This window comes from Somniosus microcephalus, chromosome 1, assembly GCF_052327205.1.
Source record: "Somniosus microcephalus isolate GS21.2 chromosome 1, FLI_Smic_1.0, whole genome shotgun sequence".
Taxonomy (NCBI): domain Eukaryota; kingdom Metazoa; phylum Chordata; class Chondrichthyes; order Squaliformes; family Somniosidae; genus Somniosus; species Somniosus microcephalus.
The window spans coordinates 212,694,067-212,716,224 of NC_140987.1; the positions used below are offsets into that span (position 1 = coordinate 212,694,067).

At 50.5% G+C, this 22,158-nt stretch overlaps 1 protein-coding gene across 4 annotated transcripts in view; it reads right to left on the minus strand.

Annotated features, from left to right (window-relative positions):
- The window catches only part of LOC147124570 (ras-specific guanine nucleotide-releasing factor 2-like), a 361,280-nt gene that overhangs the window by 143,023 nt on the left and 196,099 nt on the right, over window positions 1-22,158 (minus strand). For all 4 annotated transcript variants that reach the window (XM_085989546.1, XM_085989542.1, XM_085989537.1 and 1 more), the window contains exon 13: window positions 18,664-18,746. In XM_085989546.1, coding sequence (XP_085845672.1) covers window positions 18,664-18,746 — 83 coding nt within the window. The remainder of the gene's footprint in view (window positions 1-18,663; window positions 18,747-22,158) is intronic.

The window sequence follows — 22,158 nt, forward strand, 5'->3', positions numbered from 1 at the left end:
ATCCATTCCCGTCCCAGTAGTGGCGGACCTCCCTCAGGTAACACATACAAGTCCATTTCCTGACTTTCTTTACCATTGTAGACCACCTTTACCTTTATCTTTCCGATGGGGTATACTCTTTGCCCCGTGTATGTTTTCAATACAATCTCCGTATCCCTCAGGGGAATGTGTGAGAATAACCTTTTGTAATCTTGCTTATTCATGACCGTCAATGCCGATCCAGTGTCCAATTCCATCTTCACTTGGACTCCTGCTATCCGAAGCATGACCCAGATAGTTTGGTGGTCTGCTGTGTTACCCACATTATGTATTTTTAGACAACCCAGTTCCTTACTGCTGGAGTCTGAATCCGTCTTCTGTTCATCCGAACTGTTCTCTGTCACCTTGTGTACTTTTTTGTACTTCTCCTGTGGCGACTTTTTGCTGCTGGTCTTCTTTCCTGACCGGCATACTCTTGCTATGTGACCAAGTTTGCCACATTGCCTGCATTCTTTATCTTTGAACCAGCACTGGTTCTGGTCATGCGTTGTCCTTCCGCAACGATAGCACTTTACTGCGCCCAATGCCATTTCATTGGTGCTGAATTCCAATGGCCTTTGCTGCATTTCTGCAGTGCCTCGTGCTGCTGCCTCGTGCGATGCTGCAATGCTGAAAGCTTTGTCCAGCGTAAGATCCTTTTCCTCTAGCAGTCGCTTCTGGGTTCCTTCCCTTAGTAGCCCACACACAAACTTATCTCTCAGAGCGTCTGCTAGTCCTGTACCGAACTGACAGTACTTTGATAACTTGCGCAGTTCGATTAAGAATTCAGCGTTGCTTTCCTCTTTAGTTGAATTCTTTTGTAAAATTTAAATCGTTCCGCTATCAGCAGCGGCGTGGGGTTTAAATGCTCTTGCAGGATAGTAACAATATCCGCGAAACTCTTTCCTACCGGTTTATCTGGTGTTACAAGGTGCCTTAATAACCCGTACGTCTTCGCACCCATCGAGTTTAATAGGGTTAGTGCTTTCTTATCCACCGGTACCTCATTCGCTGTACAGTAAACTTCAATGTGTTCCACATAAGTGGCCCAATCTTCCACATCGCTATCAAAAGCAGTGATGTTACCCGTTTTTGGCATCCTTGTTGAGTTTCCTTTCCTTCGGATTATGATTATTATTTTATTTTATTTTTCAAAATGGCGGCTTCCCGCGCTTGGCGGCTTTTCCCGCGCTTGTCTTCTTCCCCCGCCGACTAAAAATGGCGATTACCGCGCTGTTGCCGTTCTCGCCTCCCAGCGGTCCTTTATTTCCCCCGACGCTGCTGCTCTTGTTCCCCGCCGCTCCCGCGGTCCTTGTGGACATCAACGCTTTTCTGGCTGCTGCGCGTCTCTGCCCCGATTGCAGTCTGGCCCCTGACACCGGCTGCGGTCGTGTTCTCCGCCCTTTCTTCGTTTTCCCTCCCCTTCTCCCACTGACAACTCGGCCGACTTCCCCTCCGTGCCGCTCGATCGGGCTTACCCGCCGCTGTCGTAGAAGGGATGATCACTGCCTGTTGCTGATGGTGGACTTCGTGGCCAGCAAACCAACCTGGGTTCCCGATGGCCTCCCGTGCGATGCAGTGCTCAGCAGGATGTTGAGGGTGGAAGCCCCTTTTCGACGCCCGTTCTGAGGACGAAGCTTCCTTGGATGCAAAACTGCCGCTAGGTACGATCAGACTCGTCGCCACTGTTGAGTCTGTGCTTTCAAATGTAGTTATGCTGAATAACTGGACACAGACTACAGAATACTTAAACAGGTCTTTAGTAACTGAGGGTCAGGGCTGAACTGAAATACACTTTGCTCCACGGGGTTTATATACCGGTGTGGTCACCACCGGTACTACAATGTACAGGAGCCATCAGAAAGTAGTCCATCACCTTAAGGTATCCTCTTAAGGTGGTACAGGTTACATACACTACATCGCTGATAATGATTCTGAAGTTATAGCAGATGGACCTATAATCATCTGCAATATGCATGTAACCTTGACCTCACATCTCTAACTCTTTCCTTTACTCCCCCACAGGACCATTGAGAGCCCCTGTCCCCACTGTCCAGGAGGAAGAGCCTGAGCTTCCAGACTCCTCAGAGGAATCTGCAACCTCTGAGGGCGCAGCATCAGCAGAATTCAGGACACCCAGCACCACGCAGACACTCACACCTTGGTGGGACCTTCGGGACATAGAGTAGTGTTGTCGCCTGGTGTATCACAGCTCACAATGGCGCATCAGCAGATTGTGGAGACAGGGACAGCAGTAGAGAGTGCTAGTCGGAGGTTGCAGGACTCTGCCAGCTCGGCTCAGCTGCATGTCGACCCTCTGCCTCTGGGTCCATCCATAAGATCAGTGGGGCTGGAACTCCAGGAACAGATGCAGGAGTCTCTGGCAGGTCTTGTCTCCAGGGTCGATGTGAGTGTGGAGCGAATGGAGGAGTCCATAGCGAACATGAGCAAAGCCTATGTGGAGTCATTGGTGCATGAACGCATCACCATGGAAAGGCTGGCAACCTCCATGGAGGAGGTTAGTCGCCAGGGTATAGAAAACATGGTGAGTGTTCATAATAGAATGATATCTCTTGAGGAGCGATGGGCATCTATTGAACAGAGAAACCAGACCTTCGTGGAAATCCTTCTGAGTAGGACTGCCAGTGCAGATATGGGTCCCCATGCCCCCCTGATGTGCAGCAAGGTGCTCTCAAGCCACTTCCAAGCGCTGGCCCCTTCTGGCCTGTGCAGCTTCAGGTGGGTGAGCAGCAGCCTGGCGCTCTTGTTGCTGCTGCTGTTGTTCCTGGTTCTGCTGGTGCCGCGGCTGGTGTTTTAGCTCATCTAATGCCCAGAAGGGAAGGAAATATATGGCTCCCATGTTTCTAGTATATGCCTCCATTGAGGAAGCGCTGAGTGAAGGTGGCGAGTGGGGTTTCGCAGGAGGTCACACTGGAGATGTGTGTGAAGCTCCAACCTTCCACAGGTGTGGTTAAGCCTGGTAAAAGTTGCCCCAGGCCTGAAACAACAAAGTCCTGCCACCGCAAATGATGACTGATCAAATCTCCTCTTTAATGGTTGACCTGCAGCTGATAGTCAGCAAGCCATTATAAAGGCCAATTATTGCTGATTAAGGGCCTTAAAGACCAGTCCCACCTGTTGGAGGCGGGGCTGATTCGGGACCATCAGACTCGCCTGGGTTAAAATGGCTCGGGGTCCCGACCCCTAGTTTTTGCGATTTTAACCCCCCCCACACGCCTCAAAGCCCGCCTCACGGTTGAGTTAAATTTGACCCCGTTAAGTGAGTTGGTAATAAAGTGGCAGATGGAGTATAATGTGGGGAAAAGAAAGGTTATTCATTTATTTTTTAAATGGTGAGAAACTATTAAATGTTGGTGTTCAGAGAGATTTAAGTGTCCTCGTACAGGGAATACAGACGTTAGCATGCAGGTACAGCAAGCAATTAGGAAGGCAAATGGCATGTTGGCCTTTATTGCTGGGGGTTAGAGTATAAGAGTAAGGAAGTCTTACTACAATTGTACAGGGCCTTGGTGAGACCACATCTGGAGTACTGTGCACAGTTTTAGTCTCCTTATCTGAGGAAGGACATACTTACCTTAGAGGCAGTGCAATGAAGGTTCACTACATTGATCCCTTGGATGAGAGGGCTGTCCTATGAGAAGAGATTGAGTAGATTGGGCCGATACTCTCTGGAGTTTAGAAGAATGAGAGGTGATCTCATTGAAACATATAGGGGTAAAAATTCAGTTGCTTTGCACCTCCTGTTAATGCCCTAAGAGGGTGCTAACGGGGTGTAAAGTAATTAGCGCCCGGGCGCGGTGCCACCAGCGCCTCCCGCGAAATTCAGTGGGAGATTAGCAGCGGTGGTAACCGTTAGCGCCCCGCAGCGCAGCGCCGCGGGGCGCTATGACATCATCGCCATGCGCAGCGCCCCACTCGCACCCCGGCTTCCATCTTCGGTAGTGCCCCCTGACTTACCACCAGACGTTATGTCCAACGGGGTCAGGGGGGCCTACCTGCGGCCGGGGCAGCACTAATTAAAGGCGAGGTGCTGGGCGGCCATTTTTGTTGCTGGCCGCCTGCCAGCACCTGCCCCCGTTGCCGTCCCCGGCCTTCTGAGAAGCCCCCCTGCGGAGTGCCGGCTGCGCTCCGTGAGCCCGGCACTTCTCGTGTGCTGGGCTCTTTTGCCGGCATTCCAATCCCTGGTAGCCCAGCTGGGCCCCAGGTCGCGCTGCGCAAGGCCCCTTCCCTTTAAGAAGCACGACGTGCCGCAGTGCCATATTCCCTCGCAGCGACCCAAGAGGGAGGCAGGGTGCTTCCAGTAGCACTCCGCTTCCCTCTTGGGGTGCTACTGATGAATTTTGGCTGCGGGGGCGCTAACGGCAAAGTTAGCACTCCAAGGGGGGCGCGACTCAATTTTTCCCCCCTAAGATTCTGAGGGGGATTGACAGGGTAGATGCTGAGAGGTTGTTTCCCCTGGCTGGAGTGTCTGGAACTAGGGGAGCATAGTGTCAGGATAAGGGATCAGCCATTTAAGACTGAGATGGTGTGGAAATGCCGGAGTTGGACTGGGGTGGACAAATGTAAGAAGTCACACAACACCAGGTTATAGTCCAACAGCTTTATTTGAAATCACAAGCTTTCGGAGCGCTGCTCCTTCTTCAGGTGAAGTGGAGAAATGCATAAAGACACAGCTTATATAGTCAGAGAATCATGTCAGATGTTTACAGGTAACCTTTCCAACTGTCATTTATCACACCTCGGCAGAGAGATAATCTCAGCAGTCAAAGGTGTGAATGGTGTCCAAACAGGTCAGTCAGGGAATGTAATGTTTCCCTGACTGACCTGTTTGGACACCATTCACACCTTTGACTGCTGTGATTATCTCTCTGCCGAGGTGTGATAAATGGCAGTTGGAAAGGTTACCTGTAAACATCTGACATGATTCTCTGACTATATAAGCTGTGTCTTTATGCATTTCTCCACTTCACCTGAAGAAGGAGCAGCGCTCCGAAAGCTTGTGATTTCAAATAAAGCTGTTGGACTATAACCTGGTGTTGTGTGACTTCTTACATAAGACTGAGATGAGGAGGAATTTCTTCACTCAGAGGGTTGTAAATCTTTGGAGTTCTCTACCCCAAAGGGCTGTGGATGCTGAGTCGTTGGGTATATTCAAGGCTGAGATAGATAGATTTTTGGACTCTAGGGGAATCAAGGGATAGGAGGATCGGGCAGGAAAGTGGAGGTGAAGTCAAAGATCAGCCATGATCTTATTAAATGGTGGAGCAGGCTCGAAGGGCCTTATGGCCTACTCCTGCTTCTAATTCTTATGTTCTGATGCACATGGTGTAAGCATGCACCTCTTGCTTTACCCACTCCCCTCACCACAACCCTACTCTTGTGCCTTCCTCATTTCAGATACCCAAGAAATCCAGTCTGCCCAGCCAATGGTTGACCAAGCCATGCTGCAGCCACTGGGGTAGCACTGCGTGACATCACCAGGATAGGCAAAGGCAAGACAGTCACTAAGGGAATGCATAAGGGTGATTAGTTGATTTTTTGATGTAATATTGGATGTATATGTAGCCAAGTGGGAAAATGCAGTGAATATTTAAGTCCACTAGATGGCGCGGTTCATTTTCCCCTTTAGTAATTTGAACAAGGAGAAAAGGGTTATGGGTAGGACCATGTGATGCCAAAGGAACCACCCCTTTCTTCACAGCCTCCATTTTCTACATCCAGCGTGAGAGATTTGCTCTGAGAGAGCTGGGCAAGCCACTGCCGTATTTTATCGACTGCGTTTTCTTGTATTTGCCGTATTTCCGTCTTTTCCGTATTTTATACAATTAAATGTGGTTTTATGTATTTACAACTACATCCTAAGCCTAGAACCCAAGTTATTAATTCAGAATAAAAAACCCCAGAGAAAAGAAAGTTCGGTGTCCTGTGCTGCTCCATTTCGCCAGGCTACACATTTTGGTACCAGGAGTGGGGTCTGTTAGCTTGGAGTTTCTCAGGCTCGGTAAAGAAAAAATACATAAAATACGGCAGTGGGGGAAGAGCGGTGTGGTGCCAAGTGGACCTGGAGACGGATGGAGAGTGCTGCTTGGGGTTGCTAAGGAGGACCAGACCAGACAGGCGGGATCCAGAGGGCGCCAGGACCAATCTGGGAGAGGACCCATCAAGGCACCGAGGAGGGACACCATTGGAGAAGAATCGTCGCAGCTGCCATCCCATTCAGTGGCTGTCAGGGACTTGTGAACTGAGTCAAAATGTTAGAGTCTCCTGATGAGGAGGTTGGAGCTCACACTTCGGATGTTGAGGACAATACCTCTAGTGTGGGTGAGGGCAAACGGATAGATGAACTCAAGTCACAGATTTCAGAGTTGAAAAAAAACCATGACCAAGCAATGGCAATTATTGCCACTCTAGGTAATGGGGCAACCAAGTCATATGTGTATGTACCTAGAGAGCGTCAGATCCAACCATTCAGTGGTGAGGTATCTAAAGATAGTCGTTCAGTTGATGAGTTCATTGAAGAGGTTGAAAGTGTACTACGAGCTAGAGATCAGACTCCTGCAGAGCAGGTAGATTTCATTCGATCTTTGTTGAGGGGGGCAGCCCTACAGGAAATTAGGTTACGGTTGGGTGGAGAGTCTAAGCAGCCCAGTGACCTGTTCAGTTACCTAAGGGGGGCTTTCACCGAAAAACGCAGTGAGTCTCAGCTGTTAGAAACTTTCTATGGACGCAAGCAAGAAGAGGGTGAAGATTTCCTAGAATACTCACATGCACTCTCTCAGATTATTAGAGCTGTGGTAAAGCAATCACCAGATGCTGTGCCGAACACAAAACGGGTTGTCAGAAACAGATTTGTTGATGGTGTTAGAGATCCCTCACTCCGGAGAGAGTTGCGCAAGTTTGTACGAGGCAACCCCCAGTCTACCCTGTTTGATGTACGTGAGGAAGCTGTCTTATGGTCCTTAGAAGACCAGCCCTGTAGCACTAAAGTTGCAAAGAGCAAGAATGTAGTGTGTGACAGTACGGGGAGGGATCTTCAGTGTTCTGCCATTGGGGTACCAGGCAGCCAGGCTGTCACTTTACAGGATGCTCTTAAAGTGGTGGCGGAGCAGGGTAAAGCTATCGGGGAACTAACAGAGGCAGTACGGGGTCTTGCTCTACAGAAGGAAAACACTGGTAATGACAAGGTTGGGAAACCTAGAGCCAAGCCAAAGTTCACTGATGAAGGTCAGCCTATTTGCTTTAAGTGTAACGGGGCGGGACACATTGCCAAACAGTGTCCTCAGAAGCACAAGGTAGCAAACACATCCACCGATACCGGCTGGGGTGCAGGAAAACTAGCTCCCTCGATTGCCATGAGCCGGGCAATGCGAGGAAAACCTGCAGGCTCTCAGAACAGTACTTGTATTCGTGACAGATTTCTTGACCGTGCAGTAGGTAAATGTCCAGTAGTAGATCTCAAGATTGGGGGGGTTACTGCTAACTGTTTACTGGATACCGGGAGCCAAGTCAGCACTATTTCTGAAGGTTTTTTCAGAGAGCACCTACTTGGGAGGGATGAGGATATGCTGTCTACAACCGGGTGGCTTAAGATCACTGCCGCCAACGGGTTGGACATTCCCTACTTGGGCTACCTTGAGTTAGACGTTGAAACTATGGGCATAACCTTACCCGAGTGTGGTTTCCTGGTAGTCAAAGAGCATCAGCAGTCACAGCCTGCAGCACCAGGTCTTATTGGTATGAACATCATCAGCCGATGCAGACAACTAGTTCATGCTGAGTTTGACACTACTCTAGGGGGAAAGTTAGATTCAGATTGGAGGGAAGCATTTCAGCAAGTACAACAGTGTAACATCACTCCAAAGTCATCTTCTGTCCGTGTAGCTAGTAGGGGTGCTGTACATGTGCCTGCGTCTTCCATAGCTACAGTCTATGTAAAGGGACTTAAAACTCAGTCAGGTGACAGCACTAAAATGCTGTTGGAGCCAGGTAACACACCATTGCCAGGTGGCCTGGTAGTTGTCCCCACTCTAGTTGAATCAAAGGGACATTTATTTCCAGTGCAGGTGGTAAATTTCTCTGAGGAGGATGTGTGGTTAAGCCCCAGGACCAGGCTTGGTATTCCGACTCAGGCAGAGTGTGTAGACAAGGACTCCTGTGAGGTGCGATTTCAACGCATCTCCGCTGACACAGAGGAAGTAACTGTTGGCAGAAAAGAAGGACAGATGACAGACCAAGACATTCAGTTGCTTTTGGACAAACTACACATAGGTGGCACACAGGGCCAACAAGCAGAGTTAGGTGCACTTTTAGCCAGGTATTCGGAAGCATTTGCTTTTAAGGATGAGGACCTAGGCTACACTGATAAAGTTGAGCATGAGATTAACTTGGTAGATGATGCACCAGTTACAGAGCCATACCGTCGTATCCCACCTACACTGTACAAAGAGGTGAGGGACCACATCACTAAGCTTCTAAGAAAGCGTGTCATCCAGGAGAGCAATAGTTCATACGCTTCACCCATAGTGGTAGTTCGTAAGACTGATGGAGACATACGACTATGTGTTGACTTTAGGAAACTAAACTCAAAAACCAGACGTGACGCATTTCCTTTGCCCCGCATTGACGAGAGTTTTGATGCCCTTCATGGTGCAAAGTTCTTCTCGACCATTGATCTTGCAAGTGGGTACCACCAGGTTGCTGTTCGTGAAAGTGACAGGCCTAAGACTGCTTTTACAACTCCTTTTGGCCTTTTTGAGTACCTCAGAATGCCTTTTGGTGTCTGTAATGGACCTGCGACTTTTCAACGACTTATGCAAGCGACTATGAGCGACTTAGTGTTCCACATCCTATTGGTGTATTTAGATGACATCCTTGTGTTCTCTCAGACCTTCCCGGACCATTTAGAGAGGCTTGAGACAGCTCTAAGACGACTGAAAGAGACAGGCTTGAAAGTAAAGCTTGAAAATTGTCACTTCCTGCAGCAGGAAGTCAGGTTCCTTGGGCATCAAATTTCAGGGGAGGGTATAGGGACAGATCCAGAGAAAATTGCCGCCGTAAAGAAGTGGCAGGTCCCCAGTACAGTCAAAGATCTGAGGTCATTTCTTGGCTTCTGTAGTTATTACATGTGGTAAACCACTTTTATCGTTACACTATAGTTATCACTGTTGTATTGTTATCACCGTTATCACTGTTGTATCACGATACGAGGTCGCCTCTTGTCGCGCTGTTATACCTGGGCTGACCACCTCCGACTCCGCCCATGGCACCACCTACCTGCCCAGGTATAAAGGTAGTCGACTGGCTGGTATTCCTCCTTGTTGGACCCGATCACCCACGAGGGTGGGCTCTGTTATTTAGTCAATAAAAACCTTTAGTTACGTTCCTAACTCGTCGCCTTTTATTGGACGAATTGAGAGGTATATCAATTTTATTGACTACATTTTAAAGATGTTTGCTACTGACCAGCCAGAAGCCCGCCCAGAAGCACAGCCACAGCAGCCTTCAGACACCGGGCTACACCAGCCACGCCAGCCGGCTTGGCTGCAAGCCCTCAAACCACCGTACCTGGACCTAAACCCACAGGCAGCAAACTCAGCCCTCAACTTCAAACACTGGCTGGACTGCTTCGAATCCTACCTGGAAGAATCCGGCGTCCCGCAGAGATCCAAACTAAGACTTCTGAACGCCCAAGCGAGCCCGAGAGTATACGCACTCATCCAGGACACGACTACATACGAGGCCGCTATCAACCTACTGAAACAGCAGTACCGCAGCCCGGTAAATTACATGTACACCAGGCACCTCCTAAGATCCCGCCCGCAACAGCCAGGAGAGTCTGTAGCTGAATTTTTACGGGCGCTAAGAGCACTCGGCAGGAACTGTGACTTTAAAGCGGTGACGGCTGTTGAAAATACGGAAGATAATATCCGCGATGCCTTTGTGAAAGGCCTACGGTCCGACTACTCACGGCAAAGACTGCTTGAAGCTAAAGACCTCGACCTGGACAAAGCTGAAGCCCTCGCTCTCTCCCTGGAGGTGGCCCATCAGGACCAGGAGGCGTTTTCCAGGTACTGCTCGCGACCCTGGGACTCGGGCCCGACCCCTACCGCAATACCCTTCGCAGCGCCGCCCCCGGGACCTACCTCAGCGTCGGCGTCCCGGACCCGACCGGGCCCGCCACCCCCGGTACCGGCTCCGACATCGGGCACCCGCGATCGGGCCGCCGGCTGCTTCTTTTGCGGCCAGGAGAAGCACCCGAGGTCGCGCTGCCCAGCCAGGAACTCTACCTGCGCAACCTGCAGGAAGAAAGGCCACTTCTCTAAGGCCTGCAGGAGCGGATCTTCAGAGGCCAGCAGTGCCTCATGCGAACTGTGGGGGCGGCCATCTTCTTTCACGGCAACTGAGGCCAGTATCCCCACACGTGAGTCATGGGGGCGGCCATCTTTGATCAAGGCAACCGACCCCAATAGTGCCTCATGTGAGTTATGGGGGCAGCCATCTTCTCCGCCATTTTGTCCTACCTCGTGGGAGACGCCATTTTACCCACCACGCCCGACTGCCACCGGGCTCCCGGACCCGACGACCGCCTCGCCCGCAGACGACAACGACTCGCTTACCTACACACTAGCCTCCGTCACTCTGGATCAAGCCCGCCCACACCACCTGTCCAAGTCGATGATGGACATCAAAGTAAACGGCCACGCCACGACCTGCCTGTTCGACAGCGGAAGCACGGAGAGCTTCATCCACCCAGACACGGTGAGCCACTACTCCCTCCCTGTCCTGCCAACGTGCAACCGAATCTCGATGGCATCGAGGTCCCATGCCACGGACATTAGCGGCTACTGTGCTGTGACCTTGTCGGTTAAGGGTACAGAGTATAAAAATTTTAAACTCCTCGTCCTCCCCCAGCTCTGCGCTGCCGTCCTACTAGGGCTGGACTTCCAATCCCACCTCCAAAGTGTAACCCTAGCATACGGTGGACCCCTCCCCCCACTCACAGTCGACAACCAGCGAAGGTTAAACCGCCCACCGCGTAACACCTGCAGCCTATCCACCCTCAAGGTGCCGCCACCTTCCCTGTTCGCTAACCTCACCCCTGACTGCAAACCCGTCGCTACCAAGAGCAGGCGGTACAGCGCTGGGGACAGAGCTTTCATTAGCTCTGAGGTGCAGCGTCTCCTGAAGGAGGGCATCATCGAGGGGAGCAACAGCCCCTGGCGTGCCCAGGTCGTGGTCGTTAAGACCGGCGATAAAAATCGCCTGGTCATCGACTACAGCCAGACCATAAACAGATACACCCAGCTGGACGCATACCCCCTTCCCCGCATATCTGACATGGTCAATCAGATTGCACAATACCGCGTATTCTCGACCATCGACCTTAAGTCGGCCTACCACCAACTCCCTATCCACCCCGAGGACCGCCAGTACACCGCCTTCGAGGCGAATGGGCGCCTATACCACTTCCTTAGGGTCCCCTTCGGTGTCACCAACGGGGTCTCGGTCTTCCAAAGGGAGATGGACCGGATGGTTGACCAGAACGGACTACAGGCCACATTCCCCTACCTAGATAACGTCACCATCTGCGGCCGCGACCGGCAGGACCACGACGTGAATCTGGAGAAATTCCTCCGTACAGCCCAACGGCTGAACCTCACCTACAATAAGGAGAAATGTGTGTTTAACACCTCGCGCCTTGCCATCCTTGGCTGTGTAGTAGAGAACGGACTCATCGGCCCCGACCCCGAAAGAATGCGCCCCCTCATGGAGCTACCCCTCCCCCACTGCCCTAAGGCACTTAAGAGAACCCTGGGGCTCTTCGCCTACTATGCCCAATGGGTGCCCAATTATGCGGACAAAGCCAGACCCCTCATGAAGTCCACATCCTTCCCCCTTACAGAGGGAGCGTGCGCAGCCTTCTCCCTCATTAAGGGAGACATTGCCAAGGCCACTATGCACGCAGTGGATGAGTCCATCCCCTTCCAAGTCGAGAGCGATGCATCCGACTTCGCCCTAGCCGCCACCCTTAACCAGGAGGGGAGACCGGTGGCCTTCTTCTCAAGGACCCTACAGGGCCCTGAGATCCGACACTCGTCGGTCGAGAAGGAGGCCCAGGCGATTGTGGAGGCGGTACGACGCTGGAGGCACTACCTGGCAGGCAAACGATTTACCCTCCTTACCGACCAACGTTCGGTCGCTTTTATGTTTAATAACAAGCTGAGGGGCAAAATCAAGAATGACAAGATCTTGAGGTGGAGAATCGAGCTCTCCACCTACGATTATGATATCTTGTACCGGCCAGGTAAGCTGAACGAACCCCCCGATGCTCTGTCACGAATTACATGCGCCAGCGCGCAAAGTGATAGACTTCAGACCCTCCACAACGACCTCTGCCACCCCGGGGTCACCAGACTTTACCACTTCATTAAGGCCCGCAACCTGCCCTACTCCATCGAGGAGGTCAGGACCATAACCAGGAACTGCCAGACCTGTGCCGAGTGCAAACCGCACTTCTTTAGGCTGGACAGAGCAAGCCTGATCAAGGCCACCCGCCCCTTCGAGCGCCTGAGCATCGACTTTAAGGGGCCCCTCCCGTCCTCTGACCGTAATGTGTACTTCCTCAACATTGTTGATGAGTACTCCCGTTTCCCCTTTGCCTTCCCCTGCCCAGACCCTGTACCACGGTCATTAAATGCCTGAACGACCTCTTCGCCTTGTTCGGGTTCCCAAACTATATACATAGTGACCGGGGCTCCTCTTTCATGAGCGAGGAACTCCGTCAGTTCCTACTAGCGAGAGGTATTGCAGCAAGTAGGACCACCAGCTACAACCCCCGAGGGAACGGCCAGGTGGAAAGAGAGAACGCGACGGTATGGAAGGCCGTCCTCTTAGCCTTAAAGTCTAAGGGCCTCCCAACCTCCCGCTGGCAGGAAGTCCTCCCGACAGCGCTGCACTCCATCCGGTCACTACTTTGCACTGCCGTTAACGCCACCCCCCATGAACGAATGTTTGTTTTCCCCAGGAAGTCGACTACGGGAACCACTCTACCAACCTGGCTGACCTCTCCGGGGCCCGTCTTGCTGCGAAAGCACGTGAGGGCCCATAAAACAGACCCCCTGGTCGAGAGGGTGAACCTCCTGCACGCCAACCCCCAGTACGCCTACGTGGCTTACCCAGACGGGCGGGAGGACACTGTCTCCTTACGAGACCTCGCACCCTCGGGCACTCCGGTGACACCACCTTTACCCCCCCCCACCACCCCCCCAATTCCAGCCCAGGTAGACGGCATGCCGGAACCCCACGAGCCTTCGCCGACCACGCAGACACCAGCACTAACACCGGATAATGCAGCACCGCCGCTGCGACGATCGGAGAGGCTTACGAGGCCTCCGGACAGACTGACATACCAGAACTGGTAGTACACTTCACCCCGCCGGACTCAAATCTAAACAAGGGGTGAATGTGGTAAACCACTTTTATCGTTACACTATAGTTATCACTGTTGTATTGTTATCACCGTTATCACTGTTGTATCACGATACGAGGTCGCCTCTTGTCGCGCTGTTATACCTGGGCTGACCACCTCCGACTCCGCCCATGGCTCCACCTACCTGCCCAGGTATAAAGGTAGTCGACTGGCTGGTATTCCTCCTTGTTGGACCCGATCACCCACGAGGGTGGGCTCTGTTATTTAGTCAATAAAAACCTTTAGTTACGTTCCTAACTCGTCGCCTTTTATTGGACGAATTGATAGGTATATCATTAGAGGAGGTTCATTGAGGATTTTTCTAAACGAGCTGGCCCTCTCCATGACGTAGTCAATGCATGCCTTAGGGAAGACAGCCCAGCAAAAGCAAAACGGTTGTTTGAAGGTTCATGGACAGCTGAGTGCCAAGCTGCTTTCGAACAGTTGAAAGAAAAGCTGATCAGTGCTCCAGTGTTAGGTTACGCAGATTTCACTCAGCCTTTCATTGTAGAGACGGATGCCAGTAACCTAGGATTAGGTGCCATCCTCCACCAGCAGCGGGGAGATAGGAAGAGAGTGATAGCATATGCCAGTAGGAGGCTCCGTAATGCTGAAAGAAATGACAGAAACTACAGCAGTATGAAACTAGAGCTCCTCGCCCTCAAATGGGCTGTTTCAGAGAAATTTCGAGGTTACCTTCTAGGTTCCAAGTTCACTGTCATAACAGATAACAACCCCCTGTGTCACCTTTCTACAGCTAAGTTAGGTGCTGTTGAGCAAAGATGGGTGGCTCAGTTAGCTGTTTTTGACTTTGACATCAAGTACTGCCCAGGCCGCTGTAATGCAGCAGCAGATGCCCTCTCTAGGCAGCCGTTAGCAGGGGAGCCCGAGTCAGACAGTGGGGATGCAGACTATGATGATTGTGTGGCCATATGTAATGTCATTCACAAGGGAACAGCTCTAGGACCAGACTTAGTGACAGCAGGAGTCAAGTGCTGTAAAGTCAGACAGATCCGTGTTTCGGACGCAGAAGAAAGTACTGAGCGTAGTGAGTCGCAGGGTAACACACCAACACTTCCCGGTTACTCTAAAGAGGAACTACGTAAGTTTCAGGACACAGACCCCACCCTCAGCGTGTTTAGGAAGTTTTGGGGTGAGCAGCGAAAGCCAACTTACAAGGAGAGGTCGCAGTTATCCAAGCTAGTATTATCTACGTTAAAGCAGTGGCACCGTATTTGTGAGCAAGATGGCTTGTTGTACCGTGTAATCGAGGATGTCCATGTTGGTGAATGTCACCAGCTACTACTGCCCTCTTGTTTGAAAGAAGTCGTGCTTGAAGGTGTGCATGATCGTATGGGCCATCAGGGAATAGAGCGCACACAGAACCTTTTGAGACAGAGATGTTTTTGGGTTGGGATGTATGAGGGTGTGGAACAGTGGGTCAAGAAATGCGAGAGGTGTGTTTTGACAAAAATGCCCCACCCCAAGATACATACCCCTATGAAATCATTTCTAGCCTCCCGGCCCCTTGAAGTAGTTGCTGTAGATTTCACCATGCTGGAACCGGCCTCTGATGGTCGTGAGAATGTGTTAGTGGTGACAGATGTTTTCACTAAATTCACACAAGCCTTCCCTACTCGGGACCAAAAGGCTGATACCACGGCAAAAGTCCTTCTCAAAGAGTGGTTCATGAAGTATGGGGTCCCAGAAAGATTGCATTCAGACAGAGGTCGAAATTTTGAGAGTGAAATCATTGCCGAGCTGTGTAAGCTTTATGGTGTAAAGAAAACCCGCACTACCCCACACCACCCGGAAGGAAATGCTCAATGTGAGAGATTCAACAGATCTTTACATGATCTTTTGCATACACTGCCTCCAGGAAAGAAACGCCGCTGGCCTGAGCACTTATCTGAGTTGGTGTATGCCTACAATGTAACACCCCATGCTACGACTGGCTACTCACCGTACTATCTGCTTTTCGGGGTTCATCCACACCTTCCTGTAGATGCTTTATTAGGTCAGGAGCAAGTGTTAGACAAGAAACATGAGTGGTTGGTTGTCCACCAAGAGCGTTTGAAGGGGGCACATGCAAGGGCAAGAGAGTACACTGAAAAGAAATCAGCTCAAAGAATTGAACTTAACAAAGACAAAGTGTACTGTCCAACCATTGAGGTGGGTCAGCTGGTATACTTACGACACAGGGCTTTGGGTAGGAACAAAATTCAGGATGCTTGGGGTCCTACTGTGTACAGAGTGGTGGAGGTACAGGGCACTACACATGCAGTTGAGCCTTTAGAGGGCGGTCCTTTAAAAAGGGTCCATAGAGTTAATCTTAGGCCATGTGTTACCCCTGTCCCTGAGCCTCGGCGGATGAGAACCAAGTCCCCTGTCACCGTACCCCCTGTCACTCTTTTGACAGAATCGTTGCCAGAGCCCTCTGATACTGAGTTTGTTGTGGTAGAGGAAGTCACCTATCCAGAGTTAACTCAGGAGAAAAAAGTAAACAATGATCCTGTTGGTAACGCCCAAGAGGTACAGGAATCAGAGGCTGTTTCTGAGCCAGAGCATTCAGATCCTTCTGAGTGTGGGACTGAGGTTGAGGTACCCATTCCGGCTCCTCGCAGAACTAAAAGAGCCAATGCTGGGGTAAACCCTAACCCGTACCATTTGCCTCAGTCAGCCTGTAATGCAGTCTCACTCAGTCCTGAGGTGTTCTCTCATGTTTTATCTAGTCTGGGTGCTGCATTTTTTCGAGAAGCTGTAAAAGAAGTTAAAAACTGGTGCTAAGTCACCGAGGACGTTGACTTTAAAGCAGGGGAGAATGTAGCCAAGTGGGAAAATGCAGTGAATATTTAAGTCCACTAGATGGCGCGGTTCATTTTCCCCTTTAGTAATTTGAACAAGGAGAAAAGGGTTATGGGTAGGACCATGTGATGCCAAAGGAACCTCCCCTTTCTTCACAGCCTCCATTTTCTACATCCAGCGTGAGAGATTTGCTCTGAGAGAGCTGGGCAAGCCACTGCCGTATTTTATCGACTGTGTTTTCTTGTATTTGCCGTATTTCCGTATTTTATACAATTAAATGTGGTTTTATGTATTTACAACTACATCCTAAGCCTAGAACCCAAGTTATTAATTCAGAATAAAAAACCCCAGAGAAAAGAAAGTTCGGTGTCCTGTGCTGCTCCATTTCGCCAGGCTACATATATATGGATAAAGTTAGATTGGAAAGTTTGCTTTGTGGTGGCTTTTATTTCAGCATTGTGGCCAAGAGGACACTGTGATGGTCAGTAACAGAGGGAAGGTAAGGTGTGGGACTAATGTTGAAAGGGGAATTGGGGTGTGTTCACTGGTACCGCAGGCGGGTGAGTCAATCCCAGATATTCCAGTCAGAAAGGGGTTGGCTGGGTTGCCTCCTTCCTTCCGCTTCCTCCTCTTCTGCTTCTTCCTCTTCCCTCTGTGAGCAGCGTGTCGCCTTTGCTGCCTCTGCTTCCATGTCTGCAACTAGAGCCCCCAGGACTGGGAGCAAGTGGTGTCCTCAGAAGCCTTCCTTTAACAGCCAAAGCCTTGCAAACATCCAGTAACACTCCCTACACACTTCAACAACTTTTTTAATGTATTGCACCAAGCCACTGCTCCAATAAAATATTTTTAAAAGCTCCAAAAGCTGAAATTGAAACTTACCTGAAAGATGTATGTGTCCCTTTAAGTAGCGCTGACAGCATCTCTGTACAACTGCTGCATGCATGTGCGTGGCTAGGAGAGGGCGGTATGGAGTGCGGCAACGTCGAAAATCTAGGTCGTGCGTCAATTTAGGCGTTGCATGCTGATTGATGTCACGATCTGCACATTTACATTGGAGAGGTGAGCGCAGGCAACAGCAGCGCTGCCGACCTGTTCAAAATTGTGGCCGCCACGTCCCACACCGGCCTTAATGGCCAGCACTATAGCATTGCATTTCATGGCCCTGGACGTGCCAGATATTGTCAGCTCAGGCGATGCATGTTATTCATGCACGGGGAGCATGGATATATGTGGTGGGGAGTGTCAAGGGAGCTTGAAGCCCTTAAAAGCTGCAAGCTCTAATTCAAAGTGGGTTCTAAAACTTAGTCTGTGAGTAGGTGGCAGAGTGATTGTGCACACGAACCAGTCTTTGATATCTGGCCACGTGGGCAAGCTGCTGCAGGACACCTCACCAGAGGATACCAATGCACCATGCCTGGCAGGAGAGGATAGCCAGGACTACCTGCAGGAAATGCAAACAGATGCAGAAGAAGATGGCACATTTTAAGGAATCTGAAAAGGTAAGACTTACCAACAGCACCATGTTACAGATAGATGCGCCAAGATTCTATGTCACAATGTCTTTCCCTTCAAGCCCTTACAAGTCTGACAGCTCTGTCGTTGTATCTCATACATAGCCATACCTCAGCAAGGCACACAGTCAAGGTGCAACATAACAACAAAAAGACACAGTGAAGATGCAACATAATTTGAAAGCCAGCTTCTGACATGTCCTTGAAGGACTGCCCAGGTAAGTAAATGTGTGTCCTGATATAAGAATAAGTGTATACATACATGACCTGTAGTTACAGCTTCCTTTCTTGTCCTCTTAAGGACTGGTCTTCCTCCTCCAAATCATGGAACAGAATTAGAACCCCCAAAGGAATTCCCATCCTATTCTGCTGTTGTTATGTACAGCTCCTCTAATGCCATCTTTTGTTTCTTTACTTGTCCCATTACCACTCCCTTTGCCTTGCACCGTTAACCCTTTTGTCATTTAATCACTCCTGCCTTCCACCCTGTCACAGACCTTCCCTCTTGTTCTTACCACCCCCCCACTTTCCCTGCCCCTGTACTTGTTTAAAACATATTACATCGATAACATTTTCCAGTTCTGACGAAATGTCACAGAGCTGAAATATTAACTCTTTTTCTCTCTCCACAGATGCTGCCTGACCTGCTGAGTATTTCCTGCATTTTCTGTTTATATCGCATCCTACCTACTTTGCTTGCTGCAAATGAAATAGCAGTTGCAAGCAATACTGTTGTAAGAAAAGAAGATGTAAATAAATCAGTAATTCCATAATCTGGCACTCCCAGCAGGGAATGGCCCTCGCAAAAAATGCATCTCAAGAATTGTGAACAACACTTACCTGATCATGTGAGGCACAGTAACTTTTGAATATTCCTCAAATACATTGGTCATTAGACCATTGCATCGTATGTTGTCTATACACTGCGAAAATACAAACACCAGACAATTAGAAATAAAAAGACATTTTATCATAGAATCATAGAATGGTTACAGTACAGAAGGAGGCCATTCAGCCCATTGAGCCCGTGCCAGCTCTCTGCAAGAGCACTTCAGCTAGTCCCACTCCCTCACCTGTAGCCCAGCAATTTTTTTTCCTTCCGGTACTTATCCAATTCCCTTCAGGAAGTGCATTCCAGATCCTAACCACTCACTGCGTAAAAAAGTTTTTCCTCATGTCACCTTTGGTTCTTCTGCCAATCACTTTAAATCTGTGTCCTTTGGTTCTCGACCCTTCCGCCAATGGGAACAGTTTCTCTCTATCTACTCTGCCTCTTCCCTCATGATTTTGAACACCTCTATCAAATCTCCTCTCAATCTTCTCTGCTGTAAGGAGAACAACCCCAGCTTTTCCAGTCTATCCACGTAACTGATGTCCCTCATCACTGGAACCATACTTGTAAATCTTTTCTGCACCCTCTCTAAGGCCTTCACATTCTTCCTAAAGTGTGGTGCCCAGAATTGGACACAATACTCCAGTTGAGGCTGAACCAGTGTTTTATAAAGGTTCATCATAATTTCCTTGTGTTTCTACTCTATGGGCTTGATTTTAACTCAGCCGTCAGGCGGGCTTTGAGGCGTGTGGGGGGTTAAAATCGCAAAACCTGGGGGTCGGGACCCCCCCCCCCCCGGCCTGGTTCCCGACACCTAGCCATTTTAACCCAGGCTAGCACGCAACAGGCAGGACTGGTCTTTAGGGCCCTTCAACAGCACTCATTGACCTTTATAATCCCATTTTAACAGGCCCTTGCCTGTTTAGCCCTTTTCCCACGTAAAACGCGCCTGGTGGGGATCACGCCTGTGAAACCTGGCGTGAGCACTATTGGCTTGCTGACTATCAGCTGCAGGTCAACCATTAAAGAGGAGATTTGATCAGTCCTCACTTGCAGGTGGCAGGACTTTGTTGTCTCAGGCCTGGGGCAACTTTTACCAGGCTTAGCCACACCTGTGGAAGGTTGGAGCCTCACACACTTCTCCAGTGTGACCTCCTGCAAAACCCCTCTCGCCAGCCTCACTCAGCGCTTCCTCAACTGAGGCATCTACCAGAAGCATGGGAGGCCTTTTTTTCCTTCCCCTCTTGGCATTAGAGGACCTCCAGCCCCATTCGCAAAATGACACACGCCACAACTGCAGAAGTTGCCATCAGAATTTTTATGCAAAACAAACAACTGATGGCATTTTTACAGAATAAACAACATTTCACCCAAGTGACTACCCTTGTGACTATTTGTGCTTTATTTTCCTCTTACGTGTGCTCCTACATAGTGGTTCCCCTGTGGCTTCAGCAGATGTGGAGGCCCCTTGCTCACTTTCCTGCTGCTCCTGTTTCGACACCTTTGGCGGGCGTCCTCTGGGGTGGCGAGCCTGTGAGGGCTCGTCAGCAGTCTGCTGCTCCTGCGGCTGTGCAGGAGTTGAGACGTCTATCTCAGTTGGGTGTGGACTCCGGCGGGGCTCTGCAGTGGCATGGAAGTGTGAGCGCTTGGAGAGGAGCCCCCACTTCCTTGAGGTCTGCCACCAACCTCCCTCTCATGGGTCAGGTCCCCCTCAGTGCCTGCAAGTGGCTTGAGAGCACCTTGCTGCACATCAGGGGGGCCATGGGGACCCGTATCTGCAATGGCAGTCCTACTCAGAAGGACTTCCATGAAGGTCTGGTTTCTCTGTTCAATAGATGCCCATCGCTCCTCAAGAGATGTCATTCTATTCTGAACACTCACCATGTTTTCCATACCTTGGCGACTAACCTCCTCCATGGCCGTAGCCCTCCTCTCCACTACCGTAGCCAGCTTTACCACGGAGGCAGCAATCATTTCCACGTAGGTAGCCATCCTTTCCGTGTTGATGCGTTCATGCGCCAATGACTCCACAAAAGCTCTGCTCATGTTCGCTATGGACTCCTCCATTCGCTCCACACTCGCAGCGACCCTGGAGACAAAACCTGCCAGAGACTCCTGCATCTGTTCCTGGAGTTCCAACACCGCTGATCTTATGGATGGACCCAGAGGCAGAGGGTCGACATGCAGCTGAGCCGAGCTAGCAGAGTCCTGCACCCTCCGACGAAGACTCACCACTGCTGTCCCTGTCTGCACAATCTGCTGATGCTCACTTGTGAGCTGTGATACACCAGGTGACAACTCTACTCTATGTCCCGAAGGTCCCACCGAGGTGTGAGTGTCTGCGTTGGTGCTGGGTGCACTTATTTCTGCTGACGCTGCGCCCTCAGAGGTTGCAGATTCTTCTGAGGAGTCTGGCATCTCAGGCTCTTCCTCCTGCACACTGGGGACGGGGGCTCTCGATGGTCCTGTGGGGGAGTCAAGGAAAAAGTTAGAGATGTGATGCCAAGGTTACATGCACATTGCATTTTGCAGATGATCAGAAGTCCATCTGATGTAGCTTCAGAATCATTATCAGCGACTCATGCAATGCCAATGAGAGAGATGGAAAACTATTCTGTCACTAGCTTGCGGGGATGCACCTGTCTCTCCTTCCCCAACTTCCGCATCTATGTCAGCCCCGACAATCTCCAGGACGCTTTCCTCCCAGGAGGTGAGCTGGGTTAATGAGGGCGGCCCTCCTCCTGTCCTGGCTCGCTCTCTCCTGTTGTGAGCTCTCTTTTCCTGCAATGAGGGAGACAAGTGGAGGTTGAGTGAGAATGAAGGAGTGAGTGCAGAGATTGCATAGCATAGATACTTAGAAGGAGACAAAGATGGAGTGAGGTTGCAAGACCAAGGGCCCTCCCAGTGTGTTGTCAGTTGTGCTCAAAGCATCAGAGTGAGAGGGGAGTGTGAGGGCTGCATGGTGGAACAGTTATGTGATTGTGAGCATAGAGAGAGAGGGAATGGGTAAGGGTGCATGGATGTGAGTATCTAGTGGGATGTGGAGGAAGAGATTGCTAAAGCTGAGTGCTGGTGAGGAAAGGCAATGGGGATCAGATTGAGGGTGAAGGAAACTTCATACAGTACTTACTTTTCCAGTGTGATGAAGGTCATGGAATCTTTTCCTGCACTGCATCCAGCTGCGCCGTGTGAGCCCCAAGGAGTTGACTTCCCCAGCCACCTGTAGCCACACAGCCTTGGTCTGACTGGGAGGCCTCTTCCTCCCTGAAGAAGGGAACAGGACCTCCCTGTGGGCCCTAGCACCATCCAGCAATGCCTGGAGTGAAGCCTCATCAAATTTGGGGGCAGCTCTTGCCCTCCCACCGGCCGTTGCTCCTGCAGGCTCCTGTGCCATCTCAATGGTGAAGTTTGGAAGTCTGCAGAAGAAGCAAGGCTTGCCGTGGACCTTAAAAGCAGCAGCAATGATGACGTCATATTCTGCGACTTTCTGACTGGAAATACTC